Source organism: Xenia sp. Carnegie-2017, unplaced genomic scaffold, assembly GCF_021976095.1.
Source record: "Xenia sp. Carnegie-2017 unplaced genomic scaffold, XeniaSp_v1 HiC_scaffold_20, whole genome shotgun sequence".
Taxonomy (NCBI): Eukaryota; Metazoa; Cnidaria; class Anthozoa; order Malacalcyonacea; family Xeniidae; genus Xenia; species Xenia sp. Carnegie-2017.
In genome coordinates this window covers 15,822,931-15,843,395 of record NW_025813483.1, presented here as the reverse complement: position 1 = coordinate 15,843,395, position 20,465 = coordinate 15,822,931, and the positions used below count along the sequence as shown (strand labels likewise).

At 34.3% G+C, this 20,465-nt stretch overlaps 3 protein-coding genes across 3 annotated transcripts; 2 read left to right on the top strand and 1 right to left on the bottom strand.

The window, feature by feature from the left end:
• Positions 1-388: 388 nt before the first annotated feature.
• Positions 389-3,827, top strand: LOC124442264 (aarF domain-containing protein kinase 1-like). The gene is made up of 9 exons (XM_046992765.1): positions 389-923; positions 1,260-1,343; positions 1,436-1,679; positions 1,775-1,893; positions 2,076-2,234; positions 2,319-2,435; positions 2,504-2,650; positions 2,720-2,920; positions 3,175-3,827. Exons 1-9 carry the CDS (start codon positions 753-755, stop codon positions 3,559-3,561), a joined length of 1,629 nt encoding a protein of 542 aa, XP_046848721.1. The 5' UTR covers positions 389-752; the 3' UTR covers positions 3,562-3,827.
• A 260-nt stretch (positions 3,828-4,087) lies between these two features.
• LOC124442263 (neurexin-1-like) lies at positions 4,088-6,556 on the top strand. Its single transcript, XM_046992764.1, has 2 exons — positions 4,088-4,950; positions 5,299-6,556. Exons 1-2 carry the CDS (start codon positions 4,248-4,250, stop codon positions 6,417-6,419), a joined length of 1,824 nt encoding a protein of 607 aa, XP_046848720.1. The 5' UTR covers positions 4,088-4,247; the 3' UTR covers positions 6,420-6,556.
• Positions 6,557-6,559: 3 nt separating this feature from the next.
• LOC124442265 lies at positions 6,560-11,250 on the bottom strand. The gene is made up of 4 exons (XM_046992766.1): positions 11,113-11,250; positions 10,787-10,833; positions 10,366-10,625; positions 6,560-7,032 (listed from the first exon to the last, which is right to left on the bottom strand). The coding sequence occupies exons 1-4, from the start codon at positions 11,166-11,168 to the stop codon at positions 6,673-6,675; spliced, it is 723 nt and encodes a 240-aa protein (XP_046848722.1). The 5' UTR covers positions 11,169-11,250; the 3' UTR covers positions 6,560-6,672.
• Between the last annotated feature and the right edge of the window lie 9,215 nt (positions 11,251-20,465).

Below are 20,465 nucleotides of genomic sequence, written 5' to 3'. Positions count from 1 at the left end.
TGAGTTTTTCAGGTTTTTGTCATTTGACGTAGCTCTCAGTTGGATAATTGAGAACATTTTATAAAAAAAAGTGGATAGAAGAGAATTCTCAATATGATTTTTAAAGAAAATATCAGTGATATTTCCTGAAATTCCCGATTTGTCGCGTTCTCGCAACTAAATCTAAATTTGTGTCAGCTGATAATAGAGATGGGGTATGGCACACACCATCAAATTTTCTTATACAAAAAAACATTCCTTCTTTTTAGACTATTGAGTGTAGATGTTGAGGAACTTCTGGCTAAAATGTTTATAACGGAGCAATGTCTTAAAAAAAATGGGCAAGGACAAAACTAATAGTACTTCATTGAATTCTTACAGGTTGGTCCCATTCTTGTGGTTGTGATTATTGTATCAAAAGGTTTAGGCCTTAACAACGACCAGATGGGTACTGTAGCAACTAAGAATGTCTTTACAGGTTCTAGATCTGCTTTATCTTTTCGGTTTACCTAACTGAGCAAGACAAAAGCCCTATTTAGAACTTACAAACAGATAATAATAGGCGCTCGTTAAGTTCATAAGTTAAAATGTTCGTTGAAAGTATTTTTCAAAATGCAGTAAAAAACGACTGTTGACACCGCTGACCACTAAGCAATATAATTAACTATGGCCGAAATTTCTATATCAAGAAAAAAAGATTATGTAAGAAAATCCCTCTTATGTAATAAAACTAAAAGTTTATTGTGAATTATTGATAAAACGTTTGAAATTCTATGCATTGCACTATATGTACTTGTTCAAAAATGAAAAGAAAGTTACTTTACGTTGGGTCAATGGTAACCGGTACAGCTATTTGTGTTCTGGGTGCAGTTGGTGGAATGTCTGAAGGTAGTCCGGCAGTTACAGGTCAAGCTGTTGTGAGGTTTACAAGAACTGCCTTCACGGTATGTTTTATGCAACGTTTAAATCCAAGAATATGCACTATCATATTATTTCAACTGTCCTGCAGAGTCCAGGGCAACCAAACTGGTCATCTCTTTATCTCGTGCCAAGAATTTCTCCGTGTGCATTTTGAACGTTTAGCTATCTGTATATTTATATTTATTGTTTGGGTATTTTTCCAACTTTTTAATCCAGCTTAACATATCCTATATGAAGCTAATCAAGCAAACAATGTGGGCATACTGTTTGTTGAAATTAAGCAAATGTTTGAATACCATCAACAATGTGGAAAAAGAGTATGTCAACGCAAACTTATAAACGATGTTATTGTGTTATAGGTTGCTCAAATAAGTTATGATTATAAGAAGACACTTTGGGGATTAGATGGATCATCTGAACTATGGGATAAACTCAAATCTCAGGTTTTACTTTAAATTAACATTTGATGGTGTGTATATGTGCTATTTCTACTGTTTATATCTTTTATTTTATCACCACATACATATATATATAGGTGCATTCCAGGTCAGCTGAAAGACTTCGTAATTTATGCTGCATTAATGCTGGACTGTACATAAAAATTGGACAACATCTAGGCTCTCTTGATTATTTGCTTCCTTGTGAATATACAAAAGTTCTTAAAGTTTTTCATCATTCTGCACCAAAAAGCTCAATGGCAGATATTAATTCCGTTTTTCAAAAAGAACTTGGAAGTTTTCCTGAAGAAATATTTGAATATTTTGATACCGAGCCAATTGGTATGAGGTAAAATTTGGATGCAATCTTCATCCTTTAAACAAAATTTGGGTATATTTCATTAAAATAATCATGTTTATTTCAAAAACATGTTTAGGGTCAGCGTCCCTAGCTCAAGTTCATAAGGCCATTTTAAAGGATGGTTGTTCAGTTGCTGTCAAGGTGCAACATAAGGATATTCATGATCATTCAACAAGTGATGTGAAGACAATGGAAGTATGTCATTTCTTTTTTGAATTTTACTACAAATGATGTCATAAAATTAGGAGCTTATGAGTTTTCATAAACAATTAAATCGACATTCAAGATAAAAACTATACCCCACCATACAAGGTTGATTTGTAAGAGCTATTGAATTGTGCCCTTAGTAGAATACATTTTTTGTCTTTTGTATTCAGTTTTTAGTAAACCTTGTGGCAAGACTGTTTCCAGAATTTCAATTTATGTGGATTGTCGAGGAGACAAAGAAAAATTTGCCATTGGAACTTGACTTTCTTCATGAGGGAAAGAACTCAGAAAAACTGCAAGAAAGGTTTTCAAAATTAGACTTTTTAAAGGTAGCAACTGTATCTTTTAATGACATTTTCATTAGCGCACATTTTTACTCTGACTGTTAGCTCAAATTTTAAATATTTCTGTAGATTCCTAAAGTTTATTGGAACTATTCCAGCAAAAGAATTCTGACGATGGAATTTTGTGAAGGTGGTCACGTTAACGATTTCGACTACATGAAGTATCATAACATTTCTTCCAAAGAGGTTAAGTAATCGTCTTGTATTCATTTGTCTTCAATTTCTTTTGTTAGATTTGCTTTTCTTTATTGAAGGTTTCAAGTAAAGTTGGCAAGATATACAGCGAGATGATATTTGTACAAGGTTATATACATTGTGATCCCCACCCTGGAAATATATTGATTCGAAAGAACAGCAGGAAGGATGTGGAAATTGTCTTGCTAGATCACGGTCTATATCAAGTAAGACCTTTAGAAATTCAATTTCTTTTTCTTTATGTGTTACTGATAAAAGTTTTCAATGTTTTTTAGGTACTAACGGACGACTTAAGAATAAACTATTGTAAACTTTGGCAAGCAATTATGTCAGCTGACTTGGAAGGGATAAAAGAGTATAGTAGGAGAATGGATGTTGAGGAATACTATGGGATATTTGCGTGTATGCTGTCTGCAAGAACATGGAACACAGTCGTAGGCGGTATTAGAAATAATACAGCACTGTCAAGAGATGAGGTAGGTGGCTTAGTGATTATTTAAAATCATCCAAGTTGGTGGATTAGTGATTTTTTAAGATTATCCGAGTTGGTGGATTAGTGATTATTTTAAGATTATTCGAGTTGGTGGATTAGTGATTATTTAAGATTATCCGAGTTGGTGGATTAGTGATTACTTCAAAGTATCGTACGCGCCGAAATATCAGCTAATGCGGAGCGGAACTCGTCTGTTATCCTTCCCGGAGATAAATCTTTTGTGCTTTGTTCCTATAGCTCCAAGAATTGCGAGAATCTATAGCGACGAATCTAAATCATATTTCAACCGTTTTAAACCGCATTCCTCGTCAACTGTTACTTATTTTTAAAACGAACGATCTTCTTCGCAATATCGACCATCAACTACATACCAGCTCTTCTTTCATCTCCTTTGTTACTATGTCCAAATGTTGCGTCGAAGCTGTTGCTAGAGACGAGTTAAAGAAATGTAGGACATCGTTCCAACGTTTTATGGTGTATAGCCGCTGGACACTTGATTATACTCGTATTCTTATATATCAAATTGGCGCTCACGAATTTTCAATTTCCCGTGAAGTATTTGCATCCTTCGTTGCAAATCTGCTGAGTTGTTTTATTGTGTCTGCATTCTTTGCTTCAAAGTGACAAGCGATATTGTGTCATTTATGTGGGGGGAAAAGACAAGTTTTTGGACAGTATTATTTTATATATTTGAAAATTTTTACAAATAATTTATTTTCTTTCATTCTTATTGAAAAAGTCCATGAATTACTTGCGATGGTTGTACGACTTAGAGAAACAGAAAAACTTTCAGTCAATCACTGCGGGATTTTTGTCAAATATTTAAAAAACATGTGTTAATTTGGGAACGATAAACTGAATTAAAACTCACCGGCCTTCTACAAATGAAATTCTGAAAAAGAATTGCTTTTAGGTATTTTAGATTATTTTCACATAAAAACATTGAAGTTTTTTGAGATTTGCGTTGACAAATAATGCAATTTACCCCCCGTTAGCGTGGACATTTTATGTTCTCAGACTTTGATCGACACCTGTTCACTGCTGACAATGAATTGTCTGAATTAGATTATTGTACAAGTTTTAGTGTACACACTTGTCATTTGATGTTTAGTGTTGAAACTTTTTCATATTGATGTGTAGGTTTTGATTATTGTTTTTTAAATCACGAATACCTTACTGGAAAACATAAACATTTGAACATCATATAAGTTTATTCGGCTGGATATCTTGAAGGTTATAAATCTTCTTGAGCTACGTCACAGGAGATTTTTCTAGCAACGAAGCAATTTGTGCATTTTGCTGCGCAAAGAATGCCTCATCTCGTCTTGTTTTTGTGCATCACTACCGCTTCAGGTTTTTCTCTGTTTAACTTGCAAACATCGTTTGTGGAATTTGAGCCTTTACACGCAAACGCAGATGGTGTGATCTTAGTTGGTTTTCGTTTTAAAACGTATGTCAATGCTGGTCTCTTGTTTTATGTTGATGATATGGGAGAAGGAAACTATCTTACATTTTACATCAATCGAAAGCTTCTTGTTTTTGAAATGCGGGAGAAAACTGGCAAAACATTGAAAATTACATCGACATATGATGTCAACGATTTACGCTGGCATAAAATTGATTTAAAAATAAGTAAGCAACATGTAATGTTCAAACTCAATAATGAAGTGCAAGCAGTTTTTAACATTACAAACTCAATGAAATTGAAAAGCGCTACCTATTTTGGTGGCATTTCAAATCATGTTGGTTTATTTTCATTATCTCACGATGAAATAAAGTTTAAGGCTCGATTCTTGGGATGCATTGAGGACTTGTATCTATATGATGTTGGTAGAAACTCCACAGACATCAGTTCTCCCAAGGTGTTAAGCTCGTCTGCGATGGATAACGAATGCAAAGACGCATGTAAGCTGAACAATTCATGTCAAAATAACGGTGTTTGTGTGAACAGGTTTGCCATGTCTGATTGTCTCTGTGAATCTACTGGTTACTATGGAAAGTTCTGTGAAAAAGGTTGGTGGAAATGTAATAAATGAAATGGCTATCGATTATTATTTTTTCATTGTTTGTTACAAAAAGGTATGGTAGGGGATGTACTTTTTATTTTTTTATTTTGTGGATGTTGCTTGAGCATCCTTTTAGTGCAAACATTTATCTCGTAATTTTGAAGCTTGAATTTATAACAAATGTAAGTGGTGTTTGCATCCGGCAAAAATGGTCACTTATTACATATAAAAATGTTGTCTTCGTGTGGAAGTAAAAATCTTAATGCGCAGTTTACATTCCATAATATGACCAACTGTGGGCTGACTTCATCTCATCATTGCTCAAGTTTGTTCTCATTGTCCTTATATGTTATAGAATTACCTGTTGTTGGACTCACTCCGGAGCAAGGTGTTATCTTTGACATATTGTCGTCAAATATTAAGACTGCTTTAGAAAGAACAGACTTTTTCATTCGTGTTCGTTCGAGCCAACGTAACGGTGAGATATTTTCTACGGCTCATAAAGGAGACTATCTACGTCTCGAATTTTACAACGGTAGAATTGCTGTAACAGTGAACTTAGGTTCCGGTAGTGTAACAATTGTAACCAATAAGAACTTTTATAACGACAACCAATGGCATAACGTGAGATTGGAACGTGCCAGGCGAATGGTTAATCTCACTGTCGATGATTCTGATAGGGCGAGTGGGAAAACCGAAGGTTCTTTTGACAAATTTCATCTACCATCTGAAAAAACATCTTTCACTCTTGGCGGTAGGAAAAATTTTAATAATTTTGAAGGTTGTTTACAGGAATTTGTCTTCAATGGTTATCATGTAATACTTAATTACAACAAGAGTTCTGATGGAATATCAGCCAGAGGAAAGTTTTTAAAATCATGTCCATTTCCAAAAAAAGCTTCAACCAATGACACAAGACTCTTCTTGCGTAACACTCCATTCATCACAAAAACCTTTTCACCAACAATTGTGACCAATGAAACACTTTTAGCTTCGAAGTTGCTTTCAGTGACGTCACCATTGGTTAGGACACATGTGACGTCAATAACTGATGTTCCCTTGGAAAGCTCGGATTATCACGCAGATGCTATTGACCAGTTACAAACAATCTTGGCATCAACAAGTAAACCAATCCCTGTCTTGGCCTACATGTTTTATGAATCTAGTCCAAGTTCGGGAATAAACGATCAAAATATAAACATTTTCCTTTCAACTGTTAAACGTAATACAAAGGGCGTGATGTTGCAGAAAAGCGTTGAAGTGTTAACAATTTCCTCCAATGAACGTAAAGAAGGCGATCTTACAATTCATTACATCATTTGTGCGCTTGTTGTTCTCCTTGCGTTGGTTGTTGCTAGTTTGATTATACTGAGAGCAAGAAAGTTAAGCAAGAGAAAATATGCTTTAAGACGCCAGAGTTCCACTCAAGATTACTGGGCTGACACGGGAACATTACAACAAAAAACAAGCTTATAGTGTAATATGGTCTGTACGTATCTTTACTGCATATTTTATTAATATAGCACTGGGATTTCACTATTTCTGTGACTTAAATTCGATTTTTAAATCCTAATGGTTGAGGTAAGGTGAAGAATAAAAATTTATTAGAGTAAGACTTGGTGGAAAATTCTTTAATGTATTTTGTTTGGTTTTGTTTAATTACATAATAATTACTTGCTATTGAAAAGGTACAAAACAACCAAAAAAAAAGTTCGACCTCGTCTTCTTTTTACCCAGCTTTTTTCAAAGCATCAACACGACGTTGAAAGCGATCTCGAGGCACTCCTATCGTAGTTAACCAATATGTTGAGTCGCTCATGAGTTGTGTAAAAAGTGGAAGATTGTTTGCAGCAACTGCCCGTTGGATTTTTCTTCTCGTAGTCGGTGTATAGTCGCCGCGATATCTTAGATCCACGACAATCTCTTTGATTGATGGATTTAGTTGTGCCCAGTTTGTGACACCGTAAGCCCGTTGGACATCTGATTTTGTTGCTAGTCGTTTTGCATCAGCAGCTATTTCGTCATATGCAATGTAGAAAAGTTTTTTTTGTTCTTCATGACTGATTATGTGATTCTCTAGATTGTGTGCCTGTGTTAATTTACAAAATAGTAAGATTTCACTGTGCAACTGACACCTCTTTAAATAATACATAAAAGACAGTAACAGTCTTCTTTAGTTTACAAGACTTGCGACCATGTGGCAAAGTAGTATGAGTAATATATGGTAATGCATGATGTTATGTCCTATGACGTATTTATGGTAGTCCTTATGTATGTACATGTATATATAGTCCCTACTTTATATATGTATGTTTGTAGGCTTACTTATGGTGTATTGTTGGACAGTGATGTAGGGTAGTTGTATGATGTATGGTAGTTGGATGATGTATGGTAGTTGTATGATGTATGGTAGTTGTATGATGTATGGTAGTTGTATGATGTATGGTAGTTGTATGATGTAGGGTAGTTGTATGATGTATGGTAGTTGTATGATGTATGGTAGTTGTATGATGTATGGTAGTTGTATGATGTATGGTAGTTGTATGATGTATGGTAGTTGGATGATGTATGGTAATTGTATGATGTATGGTAGTTGTATGATGTAAGGTAGTTGTATGATGTATGGTAGTTGTATGATGTATGGTAGTTGTATGATGTATGGTAGTTGGATGATGTATGGTAATTGTATGATGTATGGTAGTTGTATGATGTATGGTAGTTGGATGAGTAGTTGTATGATGTATGGTAGTTGTATGATGTATGGTAGTTGTATGATGTATGGTAGTTGTATGATGTATGGTGTTGTATGATGTAGGTAGTTGTATGATGTATGGTAGTTGTATGATGTATGGTAGTTGTATGATGTATGGTAGTTGTATGATGTATGGTAGTTGTATGATGTATGGTAGTTGTATGATGTATGGTAGTTGTATGATGTATGGTAGTTGTATGATGTATGGTAGTTGTATGATGTATGGTAGTTGTATGATGTATGGTAGTTGTATGATGTATGGTAGTTGTATGATGTATGGTAGTTGTATGATGTATGGTAGTTGTATGATGTATGGTAGTTGTATGATGTATGGTAGTTGTATGATGTATGGTAGTTGTATGATGTATGGTAGTTGTATGATGTATGGTAGTTGTATGATGTATGGTAGTTGTATGATGTATGGTAGTTGTATGATGTATGGTAGTTGTATGATGTATGGTAGTTGTATGATGTATGGTAGTTGTATGATGTATGGTAGTTGTATGATGTATGGTAGTTGTATGATGTATGGTAGTTGTATGATGTATGGTGAGTTGTATGATGTATGGTAGTTGTATGATGTATGGTAGTTGTATGATGTATGATGTATGGTAGTTGTATGATGTATGGTAGTTGTATGATGTATGGTAGTTGTATGATGTATGGTAGTTGTATGATGTATGGTAGTTGTATGATGTAGTGGTAGTTGTATGATGTATGGTAGTTGTATGATGTATGGTAGTTGTATGATGTATGGTAGTTGTATGATGTATGGTAGTATGATGTATGGTAGTTGTATGATGTATGGTAGTTGTATGATGTATGGTAGTTGTATGATGTATGGTAGTTGTATGATGTATGGTAGTTGTATGATGTATGGTAGTTGTATGATGTATGGTAGTTGTATGATGTATGGTAGTTGTATGATGTATGGTAGTTGTATGATGTATGGTGTATGATGTATGGTAGTTGTATGATGTATGGTAGTTGATGATGTATGGTAGTTGTATGATGTATGGTAGTTGTATGATGTATGGTAGTTGTATGATGTATGGTAGTTGGATGATGTATGGTAGTTGTATGATGTATGGTAGTTGTATGATGTATGGTAGTTGTATGATGTATGGTAGTTGATGATGTATGGTAGTTGTATGATGTATGGTAGTTGTATGATGTATGGTAGTTGGATGATGTATGGTAGTTGTATGATGTAGTTGGATGATGTAGGTAGTTGTATGATGTATGGTAGTTGTATGATGTAGGTAGTTGTATGATGTATGGTAGTTGTATGATGTATGGTAGTTGTATGATGTATGGGTTGTATGATGTATGGTAGTTGTATGATGTATGGTAGTTGTATGATGTATGGTAGTTGTATGATGTATGGTAGTTGTATGATGTATGGTAGTTGTATGATGTATGGTAGTTGTATGATGTATGGTAGTTGTATGATGTATGTATGTATGGTAGTTGTATGATGTATGGTAGTTGTATGATGTATGGTAGTTGTATGATGTATGGTAGTTGTATGATGTATGGTAGTTGTATGATGTATGGTATGATGAAGGTAGTTGTATGATGTATGGTAATTGTATGATGTATGGTAGTTGTATGATGTAGGGTAGTTGTATGATGTATGGTAGTTGTATGATGTATGGTAAGTATGATGTATGGTAGTTGTATGATGTAGGGTAGTTGTATGATGTATGGTAGTTGTATGATGTAGGGTAGTTGTATGATGTATGGTAGTTGTATGATGTATGGTAGTTGGATGATGTAGGGTAGTGATGTATGGTAGTTGTATGATGTATGGTAGTTGGATGATGTATGGTAATTGTATGATGTATGGTAGTTGTATGATGTATGGTAGTTGTATGATGTATGGTAGTTGTATGATGTATGGTAGTTGGATGATGTAGGGTAGTTGTATGATGTATGGTAGTTGTATGATGTATGGTAGTTGTATGATGTATGGTAGTTGTATGATGTATGGTAGTTGTATGATGTATGGTAGTTGTATGATGTAAGGTAGTTGTATGATGTATGGTAATTGTATGATGTATGGTAGTTGTATGATGTAGGGTAGTTGTATGATGTATGGTAGTTGTATGATGTATGGTAGTTGTATGATGTATGGTAGTTGTATGATGTAGGGTAGTTGTATGATGTATGGTAGTTGTATGATGTAGGGTAGTTGTATGATGTATGGTAGTTGTATGATGTATGGTAATTGTATGATGTATGGTAGTTGTATGATGTATGGTATGATGTATGGTAGTTGTATGATGTATGGTATGATGTATGGTAGTTGTATGATGTATGGTAGTTGTATGATGTATGGTAGTTGTATGATGTATGGTAGTTGTATGATGTAAGGTAGTTGTATGATGTATGGTAGTTGTATGATGTATGGTAGTTGTATGATGTATGGTAATTTTATGATGTATGGTAGTTGTATGATGTATGGTAGTTGTATGATGTATGGTAATCGTATGATAGCTCTATGAAGTCGATAAATCAATGCTGATACCAAGAAAAACATGGAAGTCATAAACGTTTGGTATTTCATCTTTTTATAGAAAGTAAATGGGTAAAAATTATTGATGGTTCGTGTTTGACGCCGAAGATATTTTTACACCCTAAATGCCTCGTTGCAAGCTATATACTTACCTTGAGGTAATTTTTGGCACAATCTCCCTTCAATCCAATACCATAAGAGAATTTCTGAGCAATCGAGGACGACATGTCGCTGTTTGTTAAGTCATTATATACCTCAGATTGTTTACGCAATTTGAGATCATAACCACGACCAATAGTTATACCTGATGCTGAGCTGGGAACGTGAGGTTTACGACTGAAATAAATGCTGTTTGGATTATCATTACCTTCTGAATCAAAGGTCACCTGACCACGGTTAACCTGCAAAGGACCTGAATATAAAAGTGAGAGGTTTTTACAGTTTATGCTAATATTTGAATATGATTAATCGTTAATCGTTTGATTTTTCATTGTAAACATTTGTGCCAAGATATCATTGATCCAACATGAGGATTGTTTATGATCTCACTGTAAATTCAGTGAGTTCACTCACCCAGACTTCGTTTGACGGCTGGCTTTCTTTCTCTTTGCCACTGTAATCTAAATTGAACGTGATGTTATGAAAGTGAACAATGGTGATTGTTCGTGTTTATCAATCCTCCTATCAAAAGCTAATGCTTTGTGATTGCTTGGTTGATTTAAAATCAAAACTTTTGTTTCTATTTTGGATGCTCTTGTTGACTTCTCATATAATGCTTGTCTACTCAAGTACACTTATTGCACATTCCAAACGCGTACTGACATTTTGTAAATCCTTCTACAAACTGTTTGTCTTCTGATCTTAAAAGCTGGAAAAAAAACCACGACAAAAACTCCTACCTCACTGCAAAAGTAGAGACAGAACATGTTAACATGATCATTGTCACAGCCTTCATGGTTGACTTTTTCTTTCACTTTTTCGTTCGTTCGTTGCTGCTTTCGTGGGTGAAGTGCATATTTGATAAGCATCTATTATGTTGTTTGAGAACCAATATTTGCTTCGTTTACATAAATGTTTCCGGATCGGAAAATGCGATCATGTGGATGATAAATATTTTAATAACATGTTCATACATTCATAAGCCGTTGTGCGATGTCCATTCAATATGTTTATACCATTCTAAACACGAAGACCGGCATCATCAACCAATAAAGGGGCTACTGTTTTCATGAATCTCCGTTTTGATAGATAATAATTTACAATGCACTCTTATGGTAATTTCAAACGAAGGAAAAGGATCCCTTAGCGAGGGGTGAAATGATTTTGAGTCAGGGAAAGTTGAAAAAACTTCAAGCGCAAGACTTACAACCTTTTCTTAAGCGTCATAAGTCATTTTATCTGTAATTTTCAAATCAGGCTAAATTATTTGTTTTCATTTTAAAGTCAGAGCATAGAGAAATTTCTCAAATAAGTTTTTTGTTGTGTGTGAAGTATTTAATCTTTTCCATTTGCCCAAATGATTTAACGCTTCGCTAAATCGCGGCTACCGGGCTGATGTAATCAGCCCCTTAGACCCTTAGTGACTAAGTTTTCGTTGAAATGAAAACACACGAATTTAAACATGTTAACATTTCTTTAATTTACGTCATGACTAAAATTTTTCATTGTGATTGCATGGCTCCTTTGAAGCTTGTCACCTTTCACAAAGGCAATAAGTAATCCTTCTATGCGTTTAAATATAAAATATTCATTAGAATATTTAGATTTTTTAGCGTTATGAAAAGTAACGATGCATGATGTTGTATAGGTTAGGATTCATAAGACGATATTGAAATTAGAAACTAGACTTTAATTTTGTTTAAATATTCAGTAAATCTTGCAGTCATATTTTGCTAAAATTAAGGTAAGACGAGGGTTTAAGGGCGTTTTGGTTGACGTCACCGACATCTTTATGCTCAAAATCATAATATTTGCGTCAGTTAATATACTGAATAAATTTAATTAGTTTGTGATTTGCGTAATATCACAGAACAATGGTCAATAGTCATTTGAATTTTATGTACGCTAATGAAAAGAGACTGGGAGAGCATAGTTCTTTTGTTTGGTAACAATACGTTTTGTTTTTAAAAATTAGATTTGCTAGATATTGGGTAATTTGTTCAAGTACGAACAATGAATGTTAAACAATCATGTGGAAGAAATACATATAATGACATGCTTAACACCATGTATAAAGACACAATTCATTCCATGTATTGCAACATAAACCACGAGGCATCATGGAAAGCAGATGTTTTTTATATGAGATGGAACAACACTATACACTTAGGCGACAAGTATAAAGATTTGTGATTGAATGAAAATAGATTCCACGCTTGGAAACTACAAATGTAAGTGACTACACTGACGAGAAATGATTATTTGCTCAAAAGATTTGTCTCTGTTGAGATTCTTGTAAAAATCTCAATGGTTTTTGTTGATGCTACTGATTTTTGGTTTGTTTCTTCAATGTCACATTAGTCATTACTGAATACATGCAATGAATACAAATGCACTAAATTTTCCACCTGTTTCCTACACACTATGTGGTTGAGGGCATAGAGGTGCAGTTTTCATAGATTGTGGTGTAGACTTGCAATAAACGAGAGCGGTAATTGTCTTTAGCTCGAATTTCTACAAATCCCTGCGATATTTTTAGTAGTCGAGAAACCTCGTGGCAAACAGAATGCCCTTAAACCCTCCCTAAGCTTAACCTAGCAAGAAATATGACTGAAAGATTCAATGAAATAAAGTCTACTTTCTAAATTCATTATCGTGTCAGTAATCTTACCCTACAACATCATGTCTCGTTACTTTGCATAACGTCATTAAAACGAAAAAAAACATCTAAAAATTCCAATTAATTTTTATTTAAAAGCATTGAAGGATTAATTATTGTCTTTGTAAAAGGTGACATGCTCCCCAGGAGCCAATCATATAAAAAATTTTAGTCATGACGTCAATTAAAGAAATGTTAACGACGGAAAATTAGTCACTTTAGCGTTGTATTAGTAAGAAAGGTAGCTAAATTTTGTCTTTTTACTGAGGAAGTAAGTATGAGTTACGTGGAATAATAAACTAGTCTTAGTGTAGCTCTCGAAATATGAAAGCGTTTAGTGTAAGAGGCTTTGACCACGATGTTAAGCCTTCGATCGTGTGAAACTTGTTACATCGTTCTAACTCAACTGACTAAAGCTATTCGTGCAATGTAGGTGAATGACCATTTAAATAGTCAAACAGAAAACATATTACAACTAGCTCATTTTCAATATACCTGATAAAGAATATAAAAACGCAAACTAACGTCATATGCAGAGTTATTCATCATGAAATCTCGTAACATGTGTTTCATATTTTCTTATATTGTAGATCCCACATGGGTGGAGTTGTGAAAGTCCCTTTACCACCTGTGTCATTCACTTCAATTACTCTTACTAGTTTGTCATTACTCATGTGTTATGGTGATTCATGGCCAAGAATGTTCATTTGTAGTTTGGATTCTCTGTGGATGTCAGTTGTTCGTTCATATAATGATGATGGGCCCCATTGTTATATGAACCCACCTAAAGGTGGTCAGCTGATGCTCACAGAAGATCAACTCTGCACTAAGCATTCTTTGAGTGATGATATAACTGGGGTATTGAAGTGGTCCCTTTCCTTCGTTTAAAGTTACCCGAAATTTGCATTCTAAATTGTAATATATCGAAATGGCAATAAAAACAGACTATATTCTACGAAGATGGGGAACAAGCGAGTGGAAAGATACGATCCATGTCTTGTGGTTTGTTAGCTGAGTAGATAAGTGTTAAAATTAACTTACATGAGTAATTGCATGAGATAGTTAATAAAGGATCCTGATGGTCTATTTTTATAATTTCAACCTTAACCATGAAAAACACTCAAATTAAAAAGATGTCAGTAAAAGATGTCACTTGCTGTGAGAAAATAGTTGGCTTTCACTCGCTATTTTTTGCTAATTTGTTTAACGTTTATAAAGAAAATTGCAATGCTGCAAGTAGGGAGTTGCTTCAATTTCTAAGATAAAAATGCTACAATCAATTTCAATTACGTACACGCTTTTGCGTGTAACATTTTTGATTGCAACATGCTTTTGCGCTCTTGCGCGGTGAAAAAAAGAAGAGACCGACTAAGTCGCCTGAATCAGACTGACCAGGACAACGCTGGGAAATCGGGTAATAAAGTTCTGTTCTTTTCAATATATTTAAATCTTGTTTTTGATCATTAATTTTGCTGACATTTATAACATGTTTTTTATAGAGTAGCTATGTCTGTAGGCCTTCTAACTGGACAATGAATGAACGACCAAGTCGGACAGAAGCACTAGAAACAAGCGTCCTTATTGAAAGATTCACATTTGCGAATTTATATTGTTATGCATAATGTTCACCATTATAGCATATTTTCAAATTCAATCGTTAAAAATTTCCGTAAAACTAAGTTTTCGCAATTGTTAAATATTCTGACAAAACGCACGAGTGAAAGCCAGCTATTAATGAAAGTCGTAATGAAGCAACATGGAAATTTTGAATCGAATGAAGTTTAGTAGACATCAAAATTGATATTTAAGCAAGTCATGACGTCACTTTGGTCATTTCATTTTTCGTTGCTATTGGCAGGTGAATGATCAGGTCCCTACGTACTGAATAATATTTCATATAATTTATATATGGCTGCTAGTCCTTTTCGTTTTTCGTCTATTTTTTCTAATTTCCGTAAACTCTCTGCACTCTTTAATTATTTTCTCTACCAAAGTTTGCGTTTCTTTTGTTCCAACAAACATATTTGCTGTGTCAATGCAGCCGTCAGCCCATTTTTTGTCGCTTATTAAATTTAAATTTTTTATACGAACGACGTACGATCTGCCTACGCTGCCTGTTAAAGTAGATCATCGGGATCATTGAAAACAAAAAAAAATATAAAATATCTTAAAACTACAAAAATTTGAGGAAATTTTTTAAGTTCACGACCTTTTCTTTTATTGGAGGGTTTTTTACCGAATCCACCGGTTTTCCCTCCCATTTCGTTTTGTTTTGGAAAAAAAACAGTGTCCACATTTGGGGCCGAGTGATGTCAATTGTCATAACATTATTAATTGTAGTTATGAATATTGGCGTTTCTTTTTCATTTCTTGGCCTTTGGGTACATCTCCCAAAACACTGCGTTTATTAAATACAATGGAATACATTTAAAAAAATTGGTACGAAATTCGTAGATGTTGGTAGGCTGCAAGTATATAGCTACTGAATAAAGTAGATTTAATCAACATAGAGTAAAATAAACTTACTTATTTAATATTATTTACGTCAACCTATTTCAAGATTTGAAAATGCACTTCACTTACATGACTAAGTATTTTTTAAAGAAATAATATTTTATTGGTATGTACACAAGGCATCATCAGGCTAGTGATTAAAATAATCAAAGTGTGCGTTTATATATATACAGATATTTACATATTTGGAGTGTAATTATGAATTTTAGATTACAGTGAGTTAGATGTGATGAACATGAATAAAAAAATATGTATACTATACGTATGTATAAGAAAAAAATACATAAAGTATGAGTGAAGATACAAATATGGAGTGTGAAATGAAGATAAAACTTAGTGGGATATTTATAAAAGTTCGAGTGGGATGGAACTGCCTTGGACATTCAAAGAAAGTGTTGATTTAGAGATCAGGAGGCTTTTGTGGATCATTAAGTGAGGAATGTAAGGTGAAAAAGAAATGATAGTAAAGTCATTAAAGGAATTTGTGTGACCTGATGTGTTGATGTGAGATAACATGCTGGATGTAGTAGGGCACGATGACTGTTTTCCTGTCAGGGGTGAAATTCGCAAGTGCTCCAAGATTCTGGTATGAAGATAAGGGGTGTGGTTAGACACACATACGATGTGTTACAGCGTTGACATCAGTAGCGGATCCAGTGTACGTCAAAATAAATTATAGCTCGTCAATTTTAAATTTAAATTACATTCAGAAAAACACTATTGGTTTTAATTTCTAAAGAATATAATTTTACCAATGGATTAGCGTCCAAGGTGTTTAGAAATGTAAATATACGCCAAAATGTGCTGCAGTAATCTATTTTTACGTACTCTGGATCTGCCAAAGGTTGACACTTAAAGAGATAAACGACATCAGGCCTCGGAAACGTGAGAATCTCGTCCTTGAAAGGAAAGAAAGAGGAAATGCGTGTAGAAGGACGAAAGACAAACCTAATGCTTATGTGAGGGAAGGCAGCGTTGCACAGGCGGTTAAGCTAGTTGGTGCGTATTTGTAGAGAGCGTGAAGCATGTGTAGGGACGGAGAAAATAGATAAGCCTCTTAAACAACAAAAACAACAAACAAAAAAAACAAATAAAAAACGAAAAAACATGTTTAGAGTCAGTTTAAGTTATGAGTCAAAAAGACAGAAATTGTTGAAACCTTTGCATTATCCTTGGATGTTCTAGTTTCTTTTATGAGAAGAATTCTTGTAAAGAAAAAAGACAACTGATTTTGAAAACAAAAAATCCCGTTTTCGATCGAAGCCTCCCGATACCCCGAGATAGTTGAGCACTAGAGCGTCTCATAGTAATTAAGAGAGCCAGATAATCCTGTCAGTCATGAAACCCATAGATGGTTTGCTCGTGATACGCGAGAAACAGTAAATGAGAGAGTTAAATCAGAAGATATAAACCAATAAAAATTGTATAAAACATGTTTAAGGTTGTCCTAAATTATAAGTGCAAGAAAAAAGCACAGTGTCATAAGAAGTTATTGAAACGTTGCTTGGTTTATTTTATGAACATTGGTTTCAAATTCAAAAGCAAAAAACCCCGTTTTCGGTCCATGCTTCCCGATACCTTCTTAAGCTTAAGGCACTAGAACGCCGCATGTTAACGTTTCGGTAGGAGATTTCGGCCCCTCCACGCTATCCTACTTGGGAGATGCAATAGCAAGCTTCCGCCCATCAGACCCCGAGATCACCTGCGATAGGCTTTGCTCGGGGTGCGCAGGGAGAGTGCGGTCGCGACCCGAAACGTCTGGGCCCCTAAGCCACTGCATACATATCGCACCCGGCTTCCACTGCTAGTTGACATCTACTATCCATACATTTAGCTTTATATTTATATACATAAATTCAAAAGCCTTACGAAAGTTGTGGTATTAATAAAGTCACTACTGCGCATGCTCAGATGATTTCTTTGATAACTTGCGACTAAGTGAGTTAATTGCCACAAATGTAGTGCAAGTACATATAGTTAGTCGTTGGCATGACCATGAATAATTATTCGAGTGGACAGCGCATGCTCAAGCGTATGCGCCGACGTTTTCTCTATTAAATTGTTACTAAGCATGCTATTTACTTCAAAATCGGTGCTAGTAGATGCAGTTGGTCCCTGCCATGACCATAAACTTGGGCAGCTGCTCAAGTCGACTGCGCATGCTTAAGTAGACTGCGCATGCGCAGACGATTTTTTTGAAAATTTGTGACTGATCGAGCTGATTACTCCATAGTTGTTACAAGTACATACAGGAGAATTGGTGCATTTGACTACACGTGGTCAGATTAATTCTCAATCAATTTGTGACGGGGCAAGCTCTGAAATTGGTGCTTGTATATGTGTTTAGCAAATTTTCAATGATATTTTTTTGGCATGCTCTTTGTCTTCTTAAGCTTGTTTTAACAAATGCATATCAAACTCATCAACACTTTGTTACGCCGCTCGTAATATCCGTCACAATGTTAGAGATGTTTTTATTTTTCTCCATAACTTTGTATCTGCCTATTTTTTGCATAAACAATGCTCTAATATTTATGGCAGATATTGTAATTTGTGGATTGAGGTTGAAGAAATACTTGAAAATGAAACTTCCAGCAGTGAAATAAAATCAAGCGTGACAGAGGAAAAAAATGACGCCAAGGTTGAAGATAGCTCGATGAAATTGAACGTAGTTCAAACACCTAGCTTACGATCGAGAGTTTTGGATGAAGAATCGTCGACCAATGAAAACACGAATGATTTTCTCTCAACGGGGGCAGTTTAAAGGAAAGGGGGCTATATGTAAGCATAACATTTTAAGGGATCCCCTTTGGCTACCTCACTGATCGATGTAAGAAAATGAAGACGGTTTTTTGACTTTTTTATTTGAACACTCATGAGCTTATCAAATATCAAGGATACTTTGGAAAATTAGAAAGAAGATCACAATTTAACGTAATCCTGTTGAAACCTTTTAAAGCATAGAAAAGACAATTTTTTGAAATTTACAGAAGATAAAGTAATTAGGTATATGTCTATTTACCTATGATGTTATTTGTAAATTCTTTCAAATATATATCAATCCAAACCATTTTCCCAGCAGATACAACGGTTCTCTTCACCTACCAGATCACATATTTTTGCTATTTTTTGTAACAGCAATGTCATAGTATAATTCGATATCACTGTTCAATATATTGCTGGAAATATAATATTTGCTAGCTGTAGTTGTATGTAGTTGCGTACCTATGGTTGCGTTCATTGAGTTCTATAATAACTGGAGCGGCTATCTTTACTGGGGCGAGGTCGCCAAAAAAATGGCGGCCAACGGACGTATTTCCGCTGAAATGATCGCTTTGCAGAAAAATAATATTCTCGACCTCCCCCTGGTGTCTATAGTAAATTATAAAGAATTTTTCAAAAACAAACACGATATCACAGAATATGGATATCGTTAGTTCCATATTCTGTGACGATTCTTTTTTGGCATTTCTTTTATAATGCCAACACTTCAATCGTTCAATTGTTGGATGTCGTAGTTTCCACAAAAAGGAACATATCGCTTCTCACAGGTGAGGTAGTTGTTTGTTTTGTTAGTCCGTCAACGATTGAAAAGCAATTATACATGCACTTGAAAAGCCATAAAATACATATTAAAGATCGTATTTTTTTAAGACTGACTTGAACGCCAAATATACTGATGTTTTCCTGTTTTTGTCTATAAATTTCTGCATACTTTTCTGTCATTTGTTAATGCATGAAATCGTAAATTTACCTATTTGCAAAATAGTTTCTAAAGCAAAAAGACCCTGCACACATTTTGCTCTGTGAAAAGTATCAAGAAGAAATGATCAGCCCCAACAGTACCCATGATTTGGAGCAGAGCTTGTTATGTTGTATTTGCTGACAACATGCAGGGAAGACCAAGAAGTAAAGATGACTGGAAGATGTTATTGATCAGGCAGAGTCTTAAAAATGATAATGCTGTAAAGATAATTGATTTATTGTCTGCCTTATCCAGAGTTATTTAATTTGATCATGGTCAAATTCTATGGATGGAGACAATGGATTCACTAATGATGCCTTGAATGCTTTGAAGTTGAAGTTCATGAACCAAAAAAGATGGCAAGAAGGTTGTGTGTTTTGATGCTTAATTAAATGTCAATTCACAACATATAAAATGGAAAGGCCATAAAGTTTGTGTCTATGTAAACATTTGTACTGAGATTGATGATGACTTGATGCAGATGTGAAGCATTAAACTGAATAAGCCATTGGGTTTTATAAAACATAATGTTTAAATCATGGCATATCTTTATCAAAATATTTTAGTTGAGTGTTGTTTAAATGTTACTAATATCTAATGCACTATACTGAAGCATTAAAGATTCAGTGATGAAACCTTTAAATTTACTGTACTGTATATTTCTTATATATTTCTTATATTTCTTTAAGAAACAGTTTGAGCTTATTTACCTATTAGAGTACAGAATGGGATTTATCATATGCATCATTGCTGCTTTTTTAAATAAATGTTTTTCACTTTTCAAAGCTTTTCTACAAATATTTTGCTTCTTATTTCTTTTCATGAGATTGATGATATAGAGGTAATATAATCCAATAACTTTATAATTTCTAGAAAGCTGTTAAGCTTCTAGCATAAAAGTACACTATAGGTATTTAATTCATTTGGTTTTATTGCCTTGCTATGACATATCTACTTGCACTTCATCATTCTTGTATGAACAAAACACCAGATGTGGATACTCAGAGAACAAAATGCACTACCAACTGCTTATGAAATTTATTATTGAAGTGAAAACTGTTTTAATCATTCAAATTGTGCACTTATATTGAAAATATAGGAAAAACAAAACAAAGTGAAAAATAAGGGTAGAAGTATTAAAACTAAAAATGAATTATAAACACCATTGGAAGCAT

Bases quoted from the DNA above. Each gene is read 5' to 3' on its own strand.
- LOC124442263 (XM_046992764.1), top strand. From the start codon at position 4,248: ATGCCTCATCTCGTCTTGTTTTTGTGCATCACTACCGCTTCAGGTTTT. The intron at 4,951-5,298 runs GTTGGTGGAAAT...TATATGTTATAG, and splicing joins TGGAAAGTTCTGTGAAAAAG to AATTACCTGTTGTTGGACTC.
- LOC124442265 (XM_046992766.1), bottom strand. From the start codon at position 11,168: ATGAAGGCTGTGACAATGATCATGTTAACATGTTCTGTCTCTACTTTT. The intron at 10,834-11,112 runs GTAGGAGTTTTT...CGTTCAATTTAG, and splicing joins GTCTCTACTTTTGCAGTGAG to ATTACAGTGGCAAAGAGAAA. The intron at 7,033-10,365 runs GTAAGTATATAG...AAATTAACACAG, and splicing joins GTGCCAAAAATTACCTCAAG to GCACACAATCTAGAGAATCA.
- LOC124442264 (XM_046992765.1), top strand. From the start codon at position 753: ATGCATTGCACTATATGTACTTGTTCAAAAATGAAAAGAAAGTTACTT. The intron at 1,680-1,774 runs GTATGAGGTAAA...AAACATGTTTAG, and splicing joins TTTTGATACCGAGCCAATTG to GGTCAGCGTCCCTAGCTCAA. The intron at 2,651-2,719 runs GTAAGACCTTTA...AATGTTTTTTAG, and splicing joins TAGATCACGGTCTATATCAA to GTACTAACGGACGACTTAAG.